Raw genomic sequence first — 20,094 nt, forward strand, 5'->3', positions numbered from 1 at the left:
CAAAACCAGCACATTAAGTTATATGACATGGTCCGGTGAGATAGCTCAGTGGACTAAAGTGCCTGCTTAGGCAAGCTTAGGCAAGCAGAGGGACCACAGTTCAATCCCCTGCACCACATGTGGTGCCCGCACCTCCCCCAGGGTGGGCAGCTGGTCAGAGTCCGGGTGTAGTGTCACACACCTGTAATCCCAGAGCTGGAGAGGCTGACAGCAGGATGATCGCCACAAGTCTGAGCTGCATAGTGAGACCATGCAACAATCAAATATATAAATAGATAAACAAATACATAAATAAAATAAAAATAAAGTTACATGTCAAAGGATATGAAGGTAGCAGATGGAGTTCAGCTGACCTTGAGATGGGGAGAGGATCCTCAGTCACCCAGATGTGCCCAGTATCATCAGAAGGGTCCTTGTAAGCAGAATAGGAGACAGAGAGATGGCACCTTGCTGGCTTTGAAGGCAGATGGTCAAACCAGGAGTCAGAAGTGGGAGACAGCCAGCCTTTCCTACAGGCTCCAGCAAGGAATGTGGTCCTGTTGACACCACTTGAATTTTAGCCCAGCAAGACCCACTTTGAACTTGTAACCTCTGGGACTGACAGATGATAAGTTTGTGTGGTTTTTAAAATCAGATTAAAAAAATATTTATTTATTTATTTATTTGGTACAGGGTCTTGGTACGCAGCTTGGACTCATAGTGATTCTCCTGTCTCAGCCTTCCCAGTGCTGGAATTACAGGCTTGCTCCACCTGTTTTGGTGGCTGGCATGGTGCGCCTGGGTTCTGGGGCCAGCACAGCAGGCAGTACTGGGGATTGAATTTGAGTCCTTGTCAAGCAGGCACTTAGACCACTGAGCTATTTTTCCAGCTTCATCCCCTTAAAAAAAAAGTTTGTGTTTTGAGCCACTAAATTGGTGGTTATTTGTTACAGCATTAATGGGAGGTGGGTTCAGGACTCCTGAGAAATCCAGAGAAGGGGAAACAAATTCTGCCATCAGTTGTGACAAGGGTTTTTCAGTTGTACATTCATTCATTTTTGTCACACAACAAACATGTATTGAGCACCTACTGTGCTCCAGGTATGGGGTTGAGCAGACGCAACTCTCATCTTGGGGCTGTAGGTAGGGTGGGTGCAGAGCTCTTTGTGCATACCAGCTTACCAGGTACTCAGCAAACAGTACTGGACTTTGCTGGGGGAGGTGGCTTGGCACTCGGGATGGGCTGATGGGAATCCTTCCTTTGTGTTACCTGGATGCCAACAAAATATTCTTTGTGCTGCAAGTGTTAGAGGAAGTATTCATGTCAGTGCAAACACTGAGAGTGACTTTAGTCAATATTTGCAGGGTTTTTTGGTGTGTGCTACTAGGGATTGAACCTAGGCCTTGGCACTGAGCTATATCCCTAGCCCCTTTGATTTTGATTTTTGTTCTTTTTTTATGTATTTGGTACAGGGTCTCACTCTGCAGCTCAGACTTGTAGTGATCCTCCTGTTTTCAGCCTCCCCAGTGCTGGGATTACAGGCATGAACCATCATGCTCCATCTTGGTGGCCGGCTCATTGTGCCTGGGGGCAGAGCCAATGTGGCGTGTGGTCTCAGGGATCAAACACCAGTCCCTGCGCTTGCCTGGGCAGGTGCTTAGTCAGTGGAGCTATCTCACCGGCCCTCCCTTTAATTTTGAGACAAGGTACTTCTGTGCTGCTAACTTGCCCAGATTGGGCTTGAACTAATGATCCTCCTGCTTCAGCCTCCCAGAGTGGTGAATATCTTATCTGAGCTCCTATTCATTGAGCCCACTGTTTAAAAGGTGAAGTGGACCTGGACTTAGTTATCTGGAGACTGGTGTGGAGTCAGTGGGAGCCACAGACGGCTATGGAAGAAAGGAATCTCTGAGGCTTCTTGGGCAGCTCCCCCTGGTGAATCATACTGAGGTACAGAGAGATCCCTCCTACAATTGGGCCAGCACCCTCTCTGCATGTGTACACATGCACACACTCCCATTGGACAGCCTCCTGCACACACATGCACCTACTATCTGCACTCACAGATAGAGCAAACCAAGCCCGCACAGACACACCTACACAAAGTCTGGTGCATTGCACTCATGTCGGCTTGTGTAAATTGGCTTGTCACACTGAGCACCCAGAAGTTAGTGTGCCGGGCTGTGGTTCCCGTCACACAAGCACACATCTGCCTCTGGTTCCAGCCATCCACACAAATGCACACATGTAACCGTAACCACCCACACAGTCTTCTCTCGAACACACACATTCATGTAGGCACAAGGGCCTCACCTGCAGGCCCAGTTCTTCAGGTCCTGCAAAGCCAGGACGGACTCTGGAGTGTGTTCTGTGGGAAGGATGGTGGCCCAAGCCGCAGCCGTGGGATGTACATTTGTAGAGGGCTGAGTGTGGAGTGGTGGGGACTGGGCCATCCGTACTTACTTCTCTGTTCCCTTTTGTGTTAAGACTCAGTGTGTGGCCAGGGTCGAGGCAGGCAGTGATGGGAGTGGGGCTTAGTCAGCTCTCTGCCTCTCCTGAAAGGGTCATGTTTTTGTGAGAGTGTGATGATGCTAGATTTGATGGACCTCCACCCGCTGCCCCTGGGCCTGGCAGGATGATGTGGGGATGATCCCGGGAAGAGCTCTCCTTCCACCCTCCTGGCCCTTGAGGCTCGGCTGTCCCTCTAGGGTCCCACAGTAGTTGACAGCCAGGCCTGGTGACGTGGCAGCCCCATTGCACCCAGGAAACTGCACACTTTGGCAAAGACCATGTTTGCAGGGAAAACACTTGCCATCGCGCAGATCTGCCGCTCCCTGCACCCCGCTGGGAGCCTCATAAGCAGCCTTCACTTGGCCCTGGTGCAGAATTGGGCTGGCCTGGGGCTGAGCATTTGCCTGTCTCCAGATCTCGAGGTAGGCTAGGGTAGGCTGGCGCCTCTCTGGGGTGGCTGCCTCCACTGCTTCTTGTGGAAGGTACCCTCCAAGCCTGGGCTCACAGGGACTTCAAGCAAAGGCCACTCTCCTAGCCTCTGCTCTTCGTGGGACTCTCACTTCTCCTTCTGGGAATGTAGCCCCTCTTTGATTTGGATGAAGAGCTTGGGTGGGCTGTGTTGGGAGGGCCTGGGGCTCCAGAGGTGTGGCCTAGTCCCAGGCCATTCCTCACTTGGCTAGGATGAGGTGAGGACAGGAGCCACTCTGGATGTAGGGAGGCTGGATGTCAGGCTGGTTGTCATGCTGGACTAACTGCTCACATTAGGTGACACAATGGGCTTGGGCCCCTTCTTGCAACATCTCTATTTGGGAGTCTCACCATCCTTGTCTGACATCGCGTGGGCCTGGCGCCTGCACCACCGCTGTGTGGCCTTAGGCAAAGCTATGCCTTCTTTGGGCCTTGGGGGCCATTTCTGCACCAGATCACCTCATGGCTCCAGAGGAAGCAGGCAGAGGAGGGAGCTTGTCCTAAGTGCAGAAATACAAACAGGGCTGTTCAAGCAACAGGGGCAGGGCTGAGATCATTGCAAGGGCTTGAGTCCTTTGTGCTGGAGTGGGCTATCAGCAGCCCAAGAGGGGGCATTTTGCTGGCCAGACTCCCTGATGCTTGTCTCCACCCCAGCCTGTGGATCCTGGGGCAGCGGCCAGACAGCCATGACTGGGGTACATCATGGGCTGGGCTTGTTGCTGGTGCTGCTGCCCACAGTCTCTGCCTCCTCGACGGGCACTGTGGTCCGAATCAACAGGGCGGCACTGAGCTACGGTAAGAGATGGGCTGCCAGCAAGTGTGTGAGAGCTGTGTGTGTGTGTGTGTGTGTGTGTGTATGTGTGACTGGATTTTCATCTCTGGCTCTCAGACAGCGTCTGACACGTTACAGCTCAGCAGTTGTTTTGAGGTAGAAGCATGACCGGAGTGTGTGCTCACAGCTGTGTGCATGACCTCCATTGTATGGGCCAAGTGGGGATGTTTGTGAGTGTACGTCTACCTAAGAGTTGGTGCCTTGTGGAGATGTGCCCGCGGTATGTGTGGGTGTTGGGGGAAGGGTGTGCGTGAGCTGCATGTGTGTCACAGGTGTGGCTGCTTGCCATGTGTATTATGTCTTTGTACACATGGGCTAAAGGCAGGTGTATCAAGCCTGGGCTACAGGGAGTTAGGCTGCTGGGCTCAGCACGCAGGAGCCAGCCTCGCCCTGGGCCCACTGGGGCCAGGTGTCTGTCTTACGGCTTTGCTGTTAGTTTGGAGGATGGTACTGAACTGTATCCCCAGCCCTTTTTTATTTTTTCAGTTTGAAACCTTTAAAAATAGTTTTGTAGGTATCACTAGGTTGCTAATCTGTCCATCCTGGCCTCAAACTTGTGATTCCGTCTTTTAGGGAAGTTTTGGGGGCCCTCCCAAGGCAGGATCAATCTAAGGAATCAGTGAGCATTTTCTCCAAGACCTGATCCAATTTAGATCACAGTTTGAGGACTCAAGCCAGACAGTAGAAGAGATTTTCAATGGTCCAGGCCACAGCCAACTGAGTCCATGGCTGTGTCCACCCCCAGGGCACACACAGCTGTCCAGGACCTACATCCGGGCAGATGGGAAGACAGTGAAAGCTGCCAGTGATCCGTGCCACAGAGTGATTCCTCTCACTGCACACCGGTGCCTGCAGGCAGGGACACAAGGCTCACTGCCTGCTGCCACCCTTTTGCTCTTTGCCTGTCCTATGCAGGCTTCCTTTGTCCTCAGAGAGTCCTCCCTGGCACATCTGCCTGTATTTGTTCTTGGCGGAAACCCAGTGGGCAGCCTCACCACACACACTGCCTCCAGGCCTGTGCTGGTGACTGTCCCTAGGTCCTTCCCACTTGAGTTCAGGCCCTGAGCCAGGGGAGCACTGTGGATAGATTCCAAGGTCTGGGTGTGAGTCACAGCTCAGCTGAAGATAGTGAGGCTGGGGAGGGGTCCTTGGAACACGGAGAGCACAACCTTTTTGCTGTGACTGGGGAAACTGAGGCCCACAGAGGCTCAGCGGTTTCCTATCATCCCACAGCGAGTCTGAGCTTCTTTGCTCCTAAAGCCTTGTTCTCTTCTGGTACCTCAGTTTCTCATTTTATCTCAGCTTGCCTTTATTAGTGTCTGAGTCCAGAGGGACAGATGAGGGCAGAAACTGAAGATGCAGAGCCTGGCACCAGGTCCCAAGGCAGCTCCCCTGGCCAGGTGTTCCCCCTCCCTGCGAGCTGGGCCTAATGGCAGAGGGAGCGCACTCAGAAGGTGCCTGGCACATGAGGAGTGCCACGCACGATGCCCCACAGTTATAAAAGACCTACAGTGACGGTGACACCGTTCATCATGCAGTCTCTGCAATGGCTGTGACAGGTGCCATTACAATGATGGTACATTTATAGGAACTGAGGCACAGAGCAGCCACACAGGCAGTGAGTAGAGCGGGTCTGGCACCCAGAACCTGAGGTACTCTAGCATGCTCAGCCTCCAGGGGAGGCTGCTATGCCCCTCCCAGGGGATGTCGCCTTGGCCATCAGGCTTGGGGAAGGCTTCCGAGCAGACAGCAGCTGCTGGGAGCCTGGAATGAAGGCTAAGAATTTTATTGTCTCTGAGGAATGGGTTGACTGAGCAGAGGCAGGAGTGGAGGGTCGTGTGAGCTGTCCACTGTGGCTTGCGTGGAGCTGGCATCTTCCCTGTGTGGGCTCACGGGGAGCCCATCCCTCCCTGTGTCGCAGTCCTCTCCTGGAGGGGTGCAGCACAGAGGGTGGGCAGTGTGTTCTGGTGCCCCTGAGGCCAGCCTGACCGCACTGTGCCTGGCCCTGCAGTGTCGGATGTTGGGAAAGTCCCTCTCCAGCGGGCCCTGAAGGTCATCGTTCCGCCCTTGCTGGACTGGCGTGGTGAGATGCTTCAGCCCACCAGGTGAGTGCTCCCTGTACAGGGAAGCTGCTATTGCTGCCAGGTGGAATGTCCCTGCTGACCAGGTGAGTGCTTTAGTCCACCAGGAGGGGAGGTCTTGCAAGAATGCCCCTTCCAGGTAAATGTCCATGCAGGGCCTGCTCCCAGCCCCTGGACACCAGGTCTAGGCCATCAAATGAATGCAGTTTCCTGCAGTGAGCCCTCCCCTCACCATGCTAGGTGCTCCCACCCCCCAGGTAAGTGGTTACAAGACTGAAGAGGTAGGACCAAGTTGGAGGCCTGGCACCTCTGAATGAGTGAATTTCAGAGGCTAAGACTATAGCTCCTGGGTCTACAGAATGCAAAACACCCATGGCTGCTTCCTCTAGAAGCTAGGTGCTGAGCTTAGACACAAACCTGAGCCTAATTCCTCTCCCCCCTAATGCACGGAGACTAAGAAGCATAGGGACATAGGGTGTTTCGTACTCAGTCACCTCCAGTGGCTGGGCTGATTGTCCCCATCCATGTGGGAACACAGACTTCCTACTGACAGATCACTGGGTCCCCAAGAGCTTCCATCCATCCATCCATCCATCCATCCATCCATCCATCCATCCATCCTTTTAAATGATGGTAACAATAGAAAGACTTCATTTTACGCCCCTGGAGCACCCAGCAGATGCCCTGCCACCCTCAGGTCGCTGCAGCCCTTTTGGCCTGGCAGCACCCCCACACCACACTGAGGGCAGCATTTGTAGATAATGAAGCACATCTGGGATGGTTGTGCAGTCAGCAGGGTGGGCTGTGTGCCGGGGAGGGTTGTGGGTCTGTGTCACCCAAGGCTGCAGGTTTCCGAGGCTGGGCTTGGTGTGACCTTTATATTTTATACCATTTTGTGGTATCTGAATTTCCCCCTCAACCACTGTGCAGAGAAAAAAATAATAATTTTTACTTAGGAAAGAGAAGGTCAGGGTTGCTGGGGAGAGATTAGAGGGAGTGGCCCAGGACAGGCAGCTTTGGAGGGAGGGAGTTCCCTGCTCCTGGAGGGTCACATGCCACAGGGGCTGCCAACGGGGCTTCTGCCTTTGGTGGTCTTAAGGTCTCTCTTGCCCACCTTCCCAGCTTTCCAGGCTGCTGCCAGGAGCTGTCAGAAATCCATACAATCATCTCGCCCACATCCTGCTGAGACTAGGGCCCTCCGGTTGTCTTCCTTTCCCACTGGTTGTCTCTGGCTTGCATGCTCCTCATGACAGAGAGCTCAGCGCCTCTCCCGCACCTCCTGGTTCCAGTGTCTGGAGCCCTGCTTTGTCACATCAACAGTGGCTAACCCCAAAATTGATTTCATGGTTTAAAGGGGTGAGGGTCCCTTGTTGTCTTGATTTCTATTCTGCAGGATCCAGATTCTGGATGTCCGTGTGCCCCACCTCGACCTGAAATTCATTGCTGGTTTTGGGCTACGTCTGATGGCAACAGCCAACTTTACCATCAAGGTCTTTTGGTGAGTGAGTCTCCTCTCAGTGGAAGGGTTTCAGGGGTGCACCAGGAGCAGAGAAAAGGAAGGGGTCGGCCTCTCTTCCTGGCCTCTCAGCCCCACCCTGGGAGGCAGGTGAGACTGTGAGACTCAAGTTCCCAAATCCTGCTCGATGCCTGCAGGGCTTCACTGCTTCAGCTCCGTGTCCATATCTTTGTGATGACACTTGGCAGTGAGGGGAATCATTGCTGAAGTTCAGCACGCAGGAGGTGCTCAGCAAACAGCTATCAGAATGACTTTTATGCCCCAGGCAGCTGGTGTTAACCATGTCTAGTTTTAAGTTCTGAATTGGTGTTCTAAGGGACTTGAGCCTGATACCGTGATACCCTGAGTCTTATGGCCAGGCCAGGGCTGAATGCCTTCATGTGGGGACTTCCTGGGGGAACTCAGCACAGCCCTGAGAAGCAGAGACCACCAATCTTATGTCCATAGAAGAGCTGGCCAGGCTCACAACCATCTGCAGTAACATCTGTGGGCCCGAGTGGGGTTAGGGACCCTGGATCTACCTAGGTGGGATTGTCTCATGCTGGGTGCAGTCTCCAGTGTCAAATGGGGGATAGGCTGGCCAAGATGGTGGGTGGGCCCTGCTGGGTGGCACTGCTGGGACTCAGGCTGTGGTACCCTCCCCTCCAGCATCCCTGAACCTCTGGAACTGGTGCTGCCCATGACACTGACAGCAGATGCCCATGTGGCCCGGGGTCCCATCAGGACCCCTGTGGTCAGCATCTCTACCTGTTCACCACTCTTTAGTCTGGCCAGCGTGCTCAATGGCAGTAACAGGTGGGTGAATGGGGGTGTAGGGGTCTTTGTGTCAAGTTTGGGGTGCTGTTTCTGAGCTGAGTCAACAGAGGACAGCCTCGCCTGAGGGACAGCCCCTGTTCTGGCCTTTGATAGTGTACTCTAGCCAGGAGTGTCCTCTTCAGGGAGGGACCTGGTTGGGTCAGACCAGCTCGTAAGAGCCTTAGAGGCTACTCCTTCTAGCAGAGATGGGAAGCCAGGAGTCCAGGGTGGGGTGGGGACCAAGGTCTCAGTGTCAGGAGGTTGCTCATGTCTGCACGAAGGCTAATAGCAGTCCCCACTCTCAGAGTACCTACTATGTGCTGGGCACCACTTGGGCAGGCCCTTTATGGAGATTACCTAGAGCACAGTAGGTGTGGGTATTCCCTTCATTTTACAGAACAAACAGGCAAAGAACAGTGAAGTGCCTTGCTTGAGTCAGCCAGATTCAAGCTCAGGCAGCCCAACTAATCCACTGCCTGGGATTGCCCCATACCGTGTCTATTATGTCTGCATCATCTTCTTAAATGTGGGCAGGCTGAGCATTTCAGAGTCTTAAAAAGCAATGCAATATTTGTGCAAGGCCTGGAGTTTGCCCCACTAGAGGGGTGCATTCTGCAGTGTTCTGGGATCATCAGGTACAACCCACAGCTGTGGACTGTCCCTATGGCTTCCCACTTATTGAAGGAGAAATGGAGGCCCCAGGTTGATGCTATAAAAACACAGATGCCTGCCTCCTGCCTCTATGGGGACTGGGGATCTTGGGTACTGCTTGGATCAGCATCTTAGCAAACAAGTGACACAGGTTCGAATGGACCACCACTGAGTGCTGCAGATTTAGATCATCTCATTGTTCAGTGGGGAACTGAGGTCTATGGCTAGATGGGTCACAGAGAACTGGAGTAGAAGCAGCCCTGGAATCTTACCTCTTGCCCCGTCCTCATGGGCACAAAGTGGTCATGACAGGGTTGTGGTCTAGTCTGGCTTTTGCAAGGTCTTTTGTCTCTCTTGAGCCTAGCTTCAGTTGTCACATTCTTGGCACTGCCAAACCTTGGGACAAATGACTCTCTTCTTTGAGACTCAGTTTCCATCTCTGTAGGTATGAGAATAGAAACTCCAGCAGCACCTGGCACACAGTGGGATCCCGGTGGGAGGCACTGGGTCCCTGGCTCAGGACAGAGGTTCCTGTCCCAGCCTTGCAGGCTTGCTGAGAGGCAGGCTGTGGCCTGAGACCCCTCCGTGCATCTCCTCCTCAGTACCTCCCCCTTGCTGCTGGTCCTGGTGCAGAAGCACATTAAAGCCGTCCTGAGCAACAAGGTAAAGCGCTTCCACTGGGTGGCCCCTGAAGGGGTCACTGTTGACCTCAGAGATATGGGAGCAAATGCTGGAGTATCAGTCATGGGGGGGCACTTGGGATTTTCTGTGTGCAGTGCTGGGGCTCTAACCCAAGGCCTCAGTATGCTAAGCATGTGCTCTACCACTGTACTACCGGTAGTCCCACTTTGGGACTTTTTTTAAAGACAGAAGATTCTTAATAGGAGGGCTCCAGTTTCCCCATGAGGACAGGGAAGAGGCTGACACCATGGTCCAGAGAAGGCTGGAGAAATCCTATGGCCAAAGGGGAGGAAGGTTTGTCCTCTTGGGGAAGCCCCTGGGTTCCATGCTAGGGGGCAGGGTTAGTGTTTTCAGGGGTGACAAGGCAATATTGACAAGGGCACAGCTCTGGGGTCAGATTTGCCTGGGTTTGAGCTCGATCTCCCCTCTGCCTGTCCAGCTGTGTGCTGTGGCTGCCTTTGGTCCAACTTTGCTAGAGAGCTGGAATCTGGGTCCCTCCAATGGCTGCCTGGGTCATGGTTGGACCCTAATATCCAAAAGGAGTTTAGATCAATAGCTGCTGAAATTATTGCAGATACTTTTAGTTCCTGTTGTTATCTGCATGTGGTTGACCTGGTGAGAAATGCTGTCCCTCAGGCCACCACCCAAGGAGAGCTGGTCTTCCCTCCTTGTCCTGACCCATCCGCCCTTTCCTCCCCAGAAGGGGCAGTAGCAGAGACAAAATCACCCTGCTGGATGCCACTCCCTCCCTCCCACCGAGGTGGGGGAGTGAGGCTGGCGGGGTGTGGGTGGCAGCTTGTCCTGCAGGCTGCAGGCTGTGCTTGGGGTGGCCCATTGCTCTAGCCTCTCCCTGGGCTCTCCCGCTGCCCTCACAGCCTCTCCAGGGCAAGGGACTGCAGGCAGGAAGGGCAGCCCCTGTCTTTTCCCTCCTTGGCCTTGCCTGGCCCAGGCTGTGAGTGTCCCCTCGCAGTCTCTTCTCTGCCCTCATCTTCTGTTATGCTGGGCAGGAGCTTAGGATGCCTCTCTGGATCATCTCTATGCCCAGAGAACCTCCATTCTCCTGCCTGGCACAGTGACCAATGAGTCACTACCTGCCACTCTGGGCCTCACCCTTGAAGCAGCTGGTCCTCCGTAACCTGTGACAGCAGGGTCCCTGCCTCAGTTGCTCAGCCTGGTGGTGGCCACTGTGACAGCTTTTCCTCCATACCTGTGGGCCTACAGTGACCTCGCCAGGCTTTGGGCCTAGAGGAGGTGCTAAGAGGCTCTCTCGGTGGGGAGGAAGTAGGGCAGCCAGGCTTGTAGTGCCAGCAGGGACACTGGGTCCCTGTAGCCTCTGTCATGCAGTTCTGTGGGCCCCTGAGCACAGCCTCCTCTGTCCTATACAGGTGTGCCTGTGCATCTCTAACCTGGTACAGGACCTCAACATCCGCCTGGGCACTTTGATTGGTAAGACTGGGGCCCAGAGGCGTGGGCAGGGCTGGGGTGCCCAGGACTCTTCAGAAACCCCTTCTTTGCCAAGGACAAACTCTGAGAGAGCAATTGTAGGATATCTATACTGTGGGCTCTTCAGACTGCATAATTATTCATGGAATCTAGGAACCTTCAAATGCTAGAACCAAGTCTTTGATTCTAGAATCTGCATATTTTAGGTCAAATCATCCAAAAGCTAAAATAATATCAAGTCTTTAAATGATGAATCTTAATATTGGAGAATCTTAACACCATCGAATTGTAGAATCTGGAATTGTTCACATTCTGTGTGCTGCCTCAAGGTCCCTCCCTGCAGGGCACATTTGGGGGAAGGACCCATCTGTGGGGACAGGCAGGACCAGGCTCTTGCTCTGTGTGTGTGCATGTATGTATGCATGTGTGTGCGTGTGCATCAGTGTGCATGTGTGCATGCCTGGTGAGACACCCATGAGAAAAGCCAGCTAAGGCTGCAGCATGGCTAGCCCTAATTAACAGATGAAGAAACTGGGGGCAGCCTGCCCTGAGAGCCTGTGCTCTTCACTAAGATCTCAAACCACGTGCTTGAAAAAAAAAAAAAAGAGGACAGGAAACTGTAGCTCTGTTCCCATGAGAGGAGGGAGTCGGGGCGGGAGTGGGGAGAAGTTCGCCTCTGCAAAAGAATATATTTAACATGAAGTGCATGTGAGATTCTGGGCTGTGTTTTTCGTTTTAAAAATATTTTCTAAGTGTTCATCATGAATATGTATTATTATTGTTGAATTTTAATTTTCCTTATTTTTTAGTCATGGAGCAATTCAGCCCTTCAGTGCTCAGTTCTCCAAGTTCTGATGAACAGAGTCCCCTCACCCCCATGATCCGGGACCTCTCACCAGACCCCTGATCCTCCTAGGTTGTGCCCCCTCCCCCACAACTGCTGACCTGTGGAAAGGAATCACGCCACGTTGCTTTCATAATCTTCAAATTATAAAAGAGTAGAGAAAATAAAATTAAATTTGGGTGAGACAATAGAAAAGCAGACATCTGAAAGGAGTTAGATAAGCATATGTATTTAAAAATATGTACTTATATATTTTATATACTTACATATAAAATAGTGAACATATTTGTGTATTTTGTATATAAATAAAACCAACTCTACAAAGCTGCGCAAACACTGTAAGATAGATGCATGACAGGTATCGGATGACAGACACACAGGTGCGTACACAATCTACAAAGTCAGGCGTGCGCACGCGCATCTGTAATTCCAGTCACACAGAGCCTGGGGCTGGAGCCGGGGTTAAGCTGGGCTTTCTTGCTGGCCACTGGGGCTGCATCTGGGCTGGCCACGCCTCCGGTCACGTCCAGGGACCAGGTTCCCACGGAGGCTCCGCTGTGCGACCTTCCCAGGTGGGACCTTCCATAGCTCAAGCACTCTCAGTTCAGAGCCACAGCTTTGGGATCAGACTGGCCAGGTTCACAACCCTGGACAAGACAGAGTGTCACACCAAACTCCATGTGTGTGTGAGTGCGCGCACGTGCGCGCGTGCAAGTGTTCACATGTGTGAAAGAGCCACAGAGTTGGGTGATTGAGTGAGCTAGTCTAAGTCACTTGTCAGGACCTGAGCAGCCCGAGAGCTTCTCTTTCTCTGTTCTTCCTTGTTGCCTCTATTAGGCATATTTCTGCCTGAGTTGGACCTTCATCCTTCTGATCTGGGGTCACGAGCCTTCCAGAGATGGGGAAGGCAGGACACACACTTGTTAGAACTGTGTTTGAACTAAGAGACACCAGGCAGCACTCTGTGGTGGCTGGATCCTGGATGTGTGCACTTTGTCACGTCAGCATATGCTCTCAGAGGCCCTGCCTACTGCTGGCTACTCCAGATGGTCAGATAGTTTAGCATTCTGGATAGACAAGGTGCTGTGGATATGGTGAAGTATGACACTTCTCTTCTCCATTCTGGTTCATTAAGGCCTTAGCCCCGTGGGTCCTGAGTCCCAGATTCGCTACTCCGTGGTCAGCGAGCCCATCATCACTGATGACTACATTGCCTTGGATGTTAACGTAAGCACTTCCCTGTTAGCTAGGGGGTGAGGACCCCAGAGCCCAGAGGTGGGTCCGTGGTATCCCAGAAAAGTCTTAAAGGAGCAGAAAAGTTAGGGAGCTGCATTTCAGGGACAGTGTGGCATGTAGGCAAGGGTGTGTGACTATGTGGCATGTGGCATCTTGGGGGGTGGCAGGTTCGGTCATGGGGCCACCCCTTCTTGGGCTCCTGTCCCTCCCCATAGGCTATCCTCTTCCTGCTGGGCCAACCTATCGTCCTGCCACTGCATTCTGCCTCTTTCGTGTTACCCTGGCCTGTGGGCACTGAGGGTGTCATGGCAACCGTGGGCCTCTCCCAGCAACTGTTCGACTGTGTGCTGCTTCTGCTGCAGAAGGCTGGCGCCCTTAACCTGGATGTTACAGGGGAGCTGGTGAGGCTGGGCTTGCTGCCCAGGTCACGTGGGACAGGAGCACCCTGTGGCCTAGTCCTAGGGGACCCCACAGACGCCAAACGGTGGTAAAGGGAGCAGCTAGAGTATGAGGCCATGGGCACTGTGGGGTCTCTGGGGAGGAATTCCTGGTGGTGAGGGGCAAGTGGTGGTCTGGTACGGGGGTGGCTGGCTGTGAACCTGACGTGGTAGGGCTAATTTCAGAATTCCGATGACAATCCTCTGAACACCTCTGCACTTGGCCGGCTCATCCCTGAGGTTGGTGAAACTGCTGGCCATTCCAGGAGTTGAGATACAGGATTGGGGTCTTCGGGCTGTGTATGTCATATGCATCCTGTGTCATATGCATCTGCATGTAGATCTGCTCCCTGGGTTCTGGGACAGCCCCTCCGCTGGCACAGACCTCACACTCTTTCTCCAATCTGCCCCTGCCCAGCTTCCTTCTGTCTGCATGTACTTTTTCCATTTGTCTCTATTGCCTTCAAGGCCCAAATCAGAAAACTTCTCCTGGGGGAGTGGTGGCCCCTTTGTCTGCTCCAGGGGGACAAGGACACACAGGCTGTGCATGCAGCCACTCGGTCCCTCCACCCACCATGGTGCAACACATGACTGCGCACAGAAGTGGGTCCAGCAGAGCCTTCTCTCCCTCTCCCTCTGTCACCCCAGGTGGCCCGCCAGTTTCCCAACCCCATGCCCCTGGTGCTCAAGGTACATCTGGGTGCTACGCCTGTGATCACATTCCACACTCACAATGCCACACTGCGGCTGCAGCCCTTTGTGGAAGTCCTGGCTACGTCCTCTAACTCGGATTTCCAGTCCCTCTTCTCCTTGGAGGTGGTGAGCAGAGGGGCCTGGAGGGACTGGCTGGGAGGGGCTGGCTGGTAGGGACTTGGCTCTCAGAGGAGAACTCCTGCCCTTCCCTGCGCATTGGTCTCCCTCACTAGCCTCCTATGTCTTGACCTGGGCAGCTCATTCCTGCCTCAGGCCCTTTGCCCATGCTGAGCCCTTTGCCTGGTGCTCTTCTCCCTGGTTCTTGGCATGGCTGGCTCCTCCTCTTTTAGTTCTCAGCTTAAATGTTGTGGCCTTCCTTTGGGAAACCTTCCTGGATACTCCTTCCCACTGGGTGAGAATGTCCTCATCAACCCTCTCCAAGTCACTCTGCCTTCATGGCTTCCCCACTGTCTGAAAGGGTTCCACTGGTTGTTTTGGTTATGGCTTGCCTCCCCTGCTGGCTGGTGGTGTGTTTGGAGGGCAGGAACCTAGTCTGTATTCTTTACACTGCATTGAGCCTGGCGTCTAGCAGGTATTCCCCAAACACTTATTAGTGAGGTGGAGTAGAGTTGGGTGCCCTCTGATCCTGCACTCCTTGTGTGCCCAGGCAGTGAACCTGAGCCTGCAGCTCTCGGTGTCCAAGGTGAAGCTCCGGGGTGTCACGTCTGTGCTGGGGTAAGCAAGGACCTGGTAGTCTCAGTCTGTCCTCTGTGCAAAGACTCCTCCCTGCCCCAGGTCACAGGGCATAGCTGGCAGTTTGGTGTGTGATAGCACGAGACCCCCACTTCTCTTTCAGGGACATCCGGCTCATGGTGGCTGCCTCCAATGTGGGCTTCATTGATGTGAGTGGGGCTGAGTCTCTAGGGCCCCTACGGGCAGGGCCATGTGGGCATGTGCCCCATAGCCAGACTTCCCAGTGCTGGGCACAGTCAGCTGGTCTTTCCTTCTGCCTATCCACCTGTCACAGTCTTCCTGCCTACACACTGTCCAGTGCCTGGGGACTCGGCAACCCAACCCCTCAGCCCAAGTCCCCTGGTCAGTGGAACATGTTAGACAATGGGACTGACCCTTTAGTCATGTCATGGAGTTAGGTCCCCGGCTACTGTGTGTCCATATGAAAGCTGGTCTGATGGGCAATGTGCCACAACACTTTACCTCTCAGTCTGTTGGTCATCTGGGGTCAAGGGCTCTGCTAACCAGTCCATCTGTTGGTCAGACTGTATGTCAGCCAATCAGATTTGTCCATTAGTCTTTGTTCACATGGTGTGTCAGCCAATCAGGCCTCAGCTCTCAGGCTTCCCCTGGGCATGTGTTGTCCTCTCAGGTTGTGGTACAGCTGAACTCCACCTAAACCCAAGAAGGAATGTACTGCCTGCCCCCTCCACCTGGGGCTCTGCTGCCTGTACGTCCTTCTGTCTAAGTGTGCGCCTAACTGTTTGTCTCTTCTACCCGCTTGCTGTCTTGGGTCTGTGGCCAAAGGTGGAGCAGGTACACACACTTGTGGGCACCCTGTTTCAGAAGCCACTGCTGGATCACCTCAATGGTTAGTGTTGCTCCCCTCAACCCGGGCCTCTGTCCCATCCTTACCCCATATCCTCTCTTTGCTACCTCTGCCCCTGTTCATCTCTCTGAGGATAAGAGGTGGTCGAGGGGTCTAGCTGGCCAATTGGGCATTTGGCACACAGCTGCCATGTGATTTTTACTAAGTTCTTTTCCCTCTCCAAGCCTCAATTTTCCTTTCTGTATAATGGGCACTATAACAAAGGCACCTACCTTCTGGATTCCATGAGGACTCAGCACAGGACTGGCTCCGGGGGATGGTTCGCTCCCACTTCTCACTGAACTTCTCTGTCCTCATCTGCAGCTCTCCTGGGCATGGGAATTGCCCTCCCCAGTGTGGTTAACCTTTACTACACCAACTCTGAGGTCTTTGTGTATGAGGTGAGAGACTCGGGAGGGGCCAGCGGACATCCTCTGGGATTGACAGGGCCAGGGTCACCTCTAGGGCACAAGGTGATGTGTTGGGGTCAACCAGGCCTGGGTGTGCACTCTGCCCCTGCCATGAATTGTAATGAGATGGAAGATTCAGAACACTGAAGATCCTGTAGGGCAAGGTTTCTCTCCCTCCTCTGGTCCTCAGGCAGTATTGCACCAGGGGCTTTGGATCTTCCATTGTCCCACGACTCTGTACCCTGTTATGGTCCTGTTGGTGTCTGGGGTGGGTGAGAGAAGGGCTTTTCTGGCCTTGTAGACAATCTCTTGTGGACTGTGTGGTGAAAAGAGTTTTCTGGACCTTCTGAAAGTATTGTCCCTATATTTGAACTTGTAGCCCAGTGAGAAATTCAACCACAACACAGTCCAGGGTGAGACCCTGCAGCTTCTTTCTGTCTTATCCAGGGAATAAGAGGAAATTCCCTCAGAAGGCCTGTGAAGGGCAAATGTCACATGTCTTCTCTCGGGGAGGTTCCTTAAGAACTGTGGTCCCAAAGCCTCGGGGGGACCCTCTCCCACCAGAAGGAGCCCTGAGCACACAAGGGCCTAGGCCAACTGGTGGAGCTTGCCTAAGACTTCCCCTTGTGGTTGATACCTGCTGGCACTCACAAAGCTAGCAACAGGGCCAGAAGCCACAGGTCCCTTGACCAGGGATGTCCAACAGTGTTCTTAGTGGAAATGTACCTTGCCTTCAGCAGCAGCCACAGGTATGTGTGGCCACGGAGTACCTGGGGCATGGCCCATGCAACTGAGGGCTGCAATTTCTTTTTGAACTTTAATTAATTTCCATACTCACCCATGGCTAATGGCCAGCCCATTGTACCACAAAGCCCTAGACTGAGCTTCCTATGGGCAGGGACTGGGTCTAAGTCTAGCTTGTTCTTTGCTGAATCCCTGGCACCTGTCACAGGGCTTAGTGTGTAGGTGAGGCTCAGTGAAGATTCATCAAATGAATGAATAATTGGCGAACTTCTAGGATGCTTCCGCAGAGCTGTGTAGCAAGTAGGGAGGCTGTGCAGGGGACTTGGACTCAGGGAGGATGCCCTATGGTTCTGGACTCCTGGTCCTGTAGCCATGACGACACCACCCACACCCAGAGGCCCAGCTGAGTGTACTTTCCAAGGGCTCTCTGCATCCTCTCTGCAGCCTCTGGAGCTGCTGGCTGTTAAACCTCCCCACAGTAATGAAGCAGAAAACTGAGCCTAGAGGGACTGCAGAATGAACTCAGAGCCAGGCCATGGGGCAGTGGGCTCCTCCTGTCCTCGGAGGCCTCTGACTTGGGTTTTGGTTCTTTTTGCCCTTCAGGGATACGTCGTGATATCCAGTGGACTCTTCTACCAGCGCTAATGCAAGGCCACTGGGAGAGACGAGTGGGAGCCAGCTTCACTGCTCAGATGCCTTCTGCCTTCAGACCATTGGGGAAACTGAGGCAAAGACACAGGCATCACTGGCTGGGCTGTCTAGTCTTCACCGAGTACCTGGCTCCCTCTCCTGCACCCCCCTCATCCTTTTTTCTTATCTGTTCTTCCTCCTTCCCCTCCCCACTCCAACCTCTACGCTCCCTGAAGAAAAAGCTTGCTTCTCCAGGTTATCCAGACCTCTCTCCTCATTAAACATCTCTTGAGCTGCAAGTTCCAGCCAAACCCAGCAAACTCTTTGTGTACCCTGGGCCAGTTCTGTCTGTATATTCCTTATATTCTCTTTCTCCCTGGAGAGGGGGAAGATGAGTGCACATGCTCGTTACCCACACTCGCTGCGTCGACCACCTTTGTGCCCAGGGAGCTCGTCTTTGCAAGATCACCCTGGAGAGCAGCGGGGATGAGCCGATGGATGTGGGCATGGTGCTGTTCTTTAGGTGCAGTGCCCTGCCTGCCTGGTGCTATGTCCCTTCTTGTGAGGCTCTTGTGAGCCAGGCAGGAAAGGTCTACAGTCTATTCTGTAAAGGTAGAAACTAAAGCCCGGTAAGAAGAGGAAGGCACAGAGTTCAGGGACGGAGGGCAGCCGGCTGCCAAGCCTGTGACCTTCCTAGAATTCAGTCATAAGATGTCCTTTTCCTCTGCTGTTCACCAGCAACCTCACTTAGACATGGTCCCTCAGTCACACACACCAGGAGACAAGGAGCGGCTGGGCCATCCGGGCAACGTCTCCACCTTTGCTTCTCTCTGGCGATGAGTATGGTTTTTCATTGCTGCCTGGGCTTCTGCTCACTGGCCGCACCACACACCACACACTCCTGACCCCATAGACCTAGTGGGTCACTCACAACAGGGTAGCCTGGGGAATAGCAAAGGGAAAATATGGGCAAGCTAGAGATTGGGATTTTACCCTGTGCAAAGCTAATCTCTCAGCCTGGCTCAGGCTTCCTTCCTGCCTAGTTCCGGGGGTCCATTTCCCTTTTGTGTTTCCTTGCAGGAGTAGAAAGTGCCTCACTTTGTCCCTACAATAAGGAAAATATTTGATCCAGTGTAGAACTAGCTGCTTTCTCCCTAAATGTCACTGGTCCGTTCCTAAGGTCTCTAGTGTGGTAAGCTGAGGGAGCTGGATTCAGCCCAGTGTGCTGATGACCGGAGGAGATAGGTGTGTTGCCGAGAAAGTGAAGGAGCTAGCCATGAAATCCAGCCTCTCGGCCGGGCATGGTGGCCGGCCACTCTAAGAGGCTGAGACAGGAGGACTGAAAGTTTAGGCCTAGCCTGGGCAACACTGTGACTTAATGAGAACCTGTCTTGAAAAATGAAAATAAAAATAAATAAAAAGGACTGGAGATGTTGCTTAGTGCAAGGGCCTTGAGATTGATTCTCATTACTGAAAAATAATTTACCCTCCTGATTTTGCTTGGAATAGTGTGATTTTTGTCTTTCCTTTGGTTGCTTAATCCCTTAGTATTACTTTTATTAGGGATTAACATAGGATCAGTCTTAAACTATATAGTCTGGCGTATAAGAGATGCAAAATATCTGAGACACACCCCACCTGATAAAAGAAAGTTAATAACATAGGAAAAGGTATGAACTCCATATGTACTATCCATCCAACCATCCAGCAGTTCAGTAATCTGTTTATCTACCAGCCTACGAATCAAGCTCTTCATGCAACTGTTTGTCCTTCCTTTCTTCCTTCTTTTCTTCAAACCAATACTCATCTATGACGCTTTCTCCCCTCCAGTTGTCCAAGCATGTCCACATTCACCCACTTTTCCATCATGTCATTAATGTATCTTTCTACCTGACTACTCATTAACATATTAATTCAACATTTTATGAAATCCTGTCATCCAGCCATCTACCCACCACCAATTTTCATTCATTAATCTCATCCATCCATTTACCCCATCTATCCATTTTATTAATCAATTTATTGTATTCTTCCATCCATCCACTCATCCATTGCATCCATCCATTCATTCATTCATTCATCCTACCTGCTCATTCCTCCATCCCATTAATCCACCCATTCATAATTCTTTTATTCATCTCATCCATCCATCATCTATCTATTCAAACCCATCTTACCAACCTTCCATTCATCAGTCTGTCCATATATTCATCCCACCCATTCACCCATCCATCCATTCATCTATTCATGACCTTCATTTAGCCATCTATTCATCTATTCATCAATCCATCTATTCATCCATCCCATCCATAAATCCATACATCCCAACCCTCTGTTCACTCATCCCATTCATCTACTTATCCACCATTACTATCATCATTTATCTGTCCATAGATCCATCCATTCCAATCACCCTTTCCATCTCATCCCATTCATTCATTTCTCAGCCATCCACCCATTCATTTATCCATTTATTCCATCCATCTGTACATCCATTCATATATCAGTCCACAAATTAACTTTTTCATCTATTCATTCATCC

At 52.4% G+C, this 20,094-nt stretch overlaps 1 protein-coding gene across 1 annotated transcript; it reads left to right on the forward strand.

The window, feature by feature from the left end:
- Positions 1–3,645: 3,645 nt before the first annotated feature.
- Bpifb2 (BPI fold containing family B member 2) lies at positions 3,646–17,567 on the forward strand. The gene is made up of 15 exons (XM_004630973.1): positions 3,646–3,754; positions 5,803–5,896; positions 7,266–7,370; positions 8,037–8,183; positions 9,437–9,497; positions 10,901–10,961; positions 12,938–13,029; positions 13,254–13,439; positions 13,662–13,715; positions 14,124–14,294; positions 14,836–14,903; positions 15,025–15,070; positions 15,708–15,771; positions 16,093–16,169; positions 17,526–17,567. Exons 1-15 carry the CDS (start codon positions 3,646–3,648, stop codon positions 17,565–17,567), a joined length of 1,377 nt encoding a protein of 458 aa, XP_004631030.1.
- The last annotated feature ends 2,527 nt before the right edge of the window (positions 17,568–20,094 follow it).

This window comes from Octodon degus, unplaced genomic scaffold (assembly GCF_000260255.1).
Source record: "Octodon degus isolate 3935 unplaced genomic scaffold, OctDeg1.0 scaffold00037, whole genome shotgun sequence".
Classification (NCBI taxonomy): Eukaryota; Metazoa; Chordata; class Mammalia; order Rodentia; family Octodontidae; genus Octodon; species Octodon degus.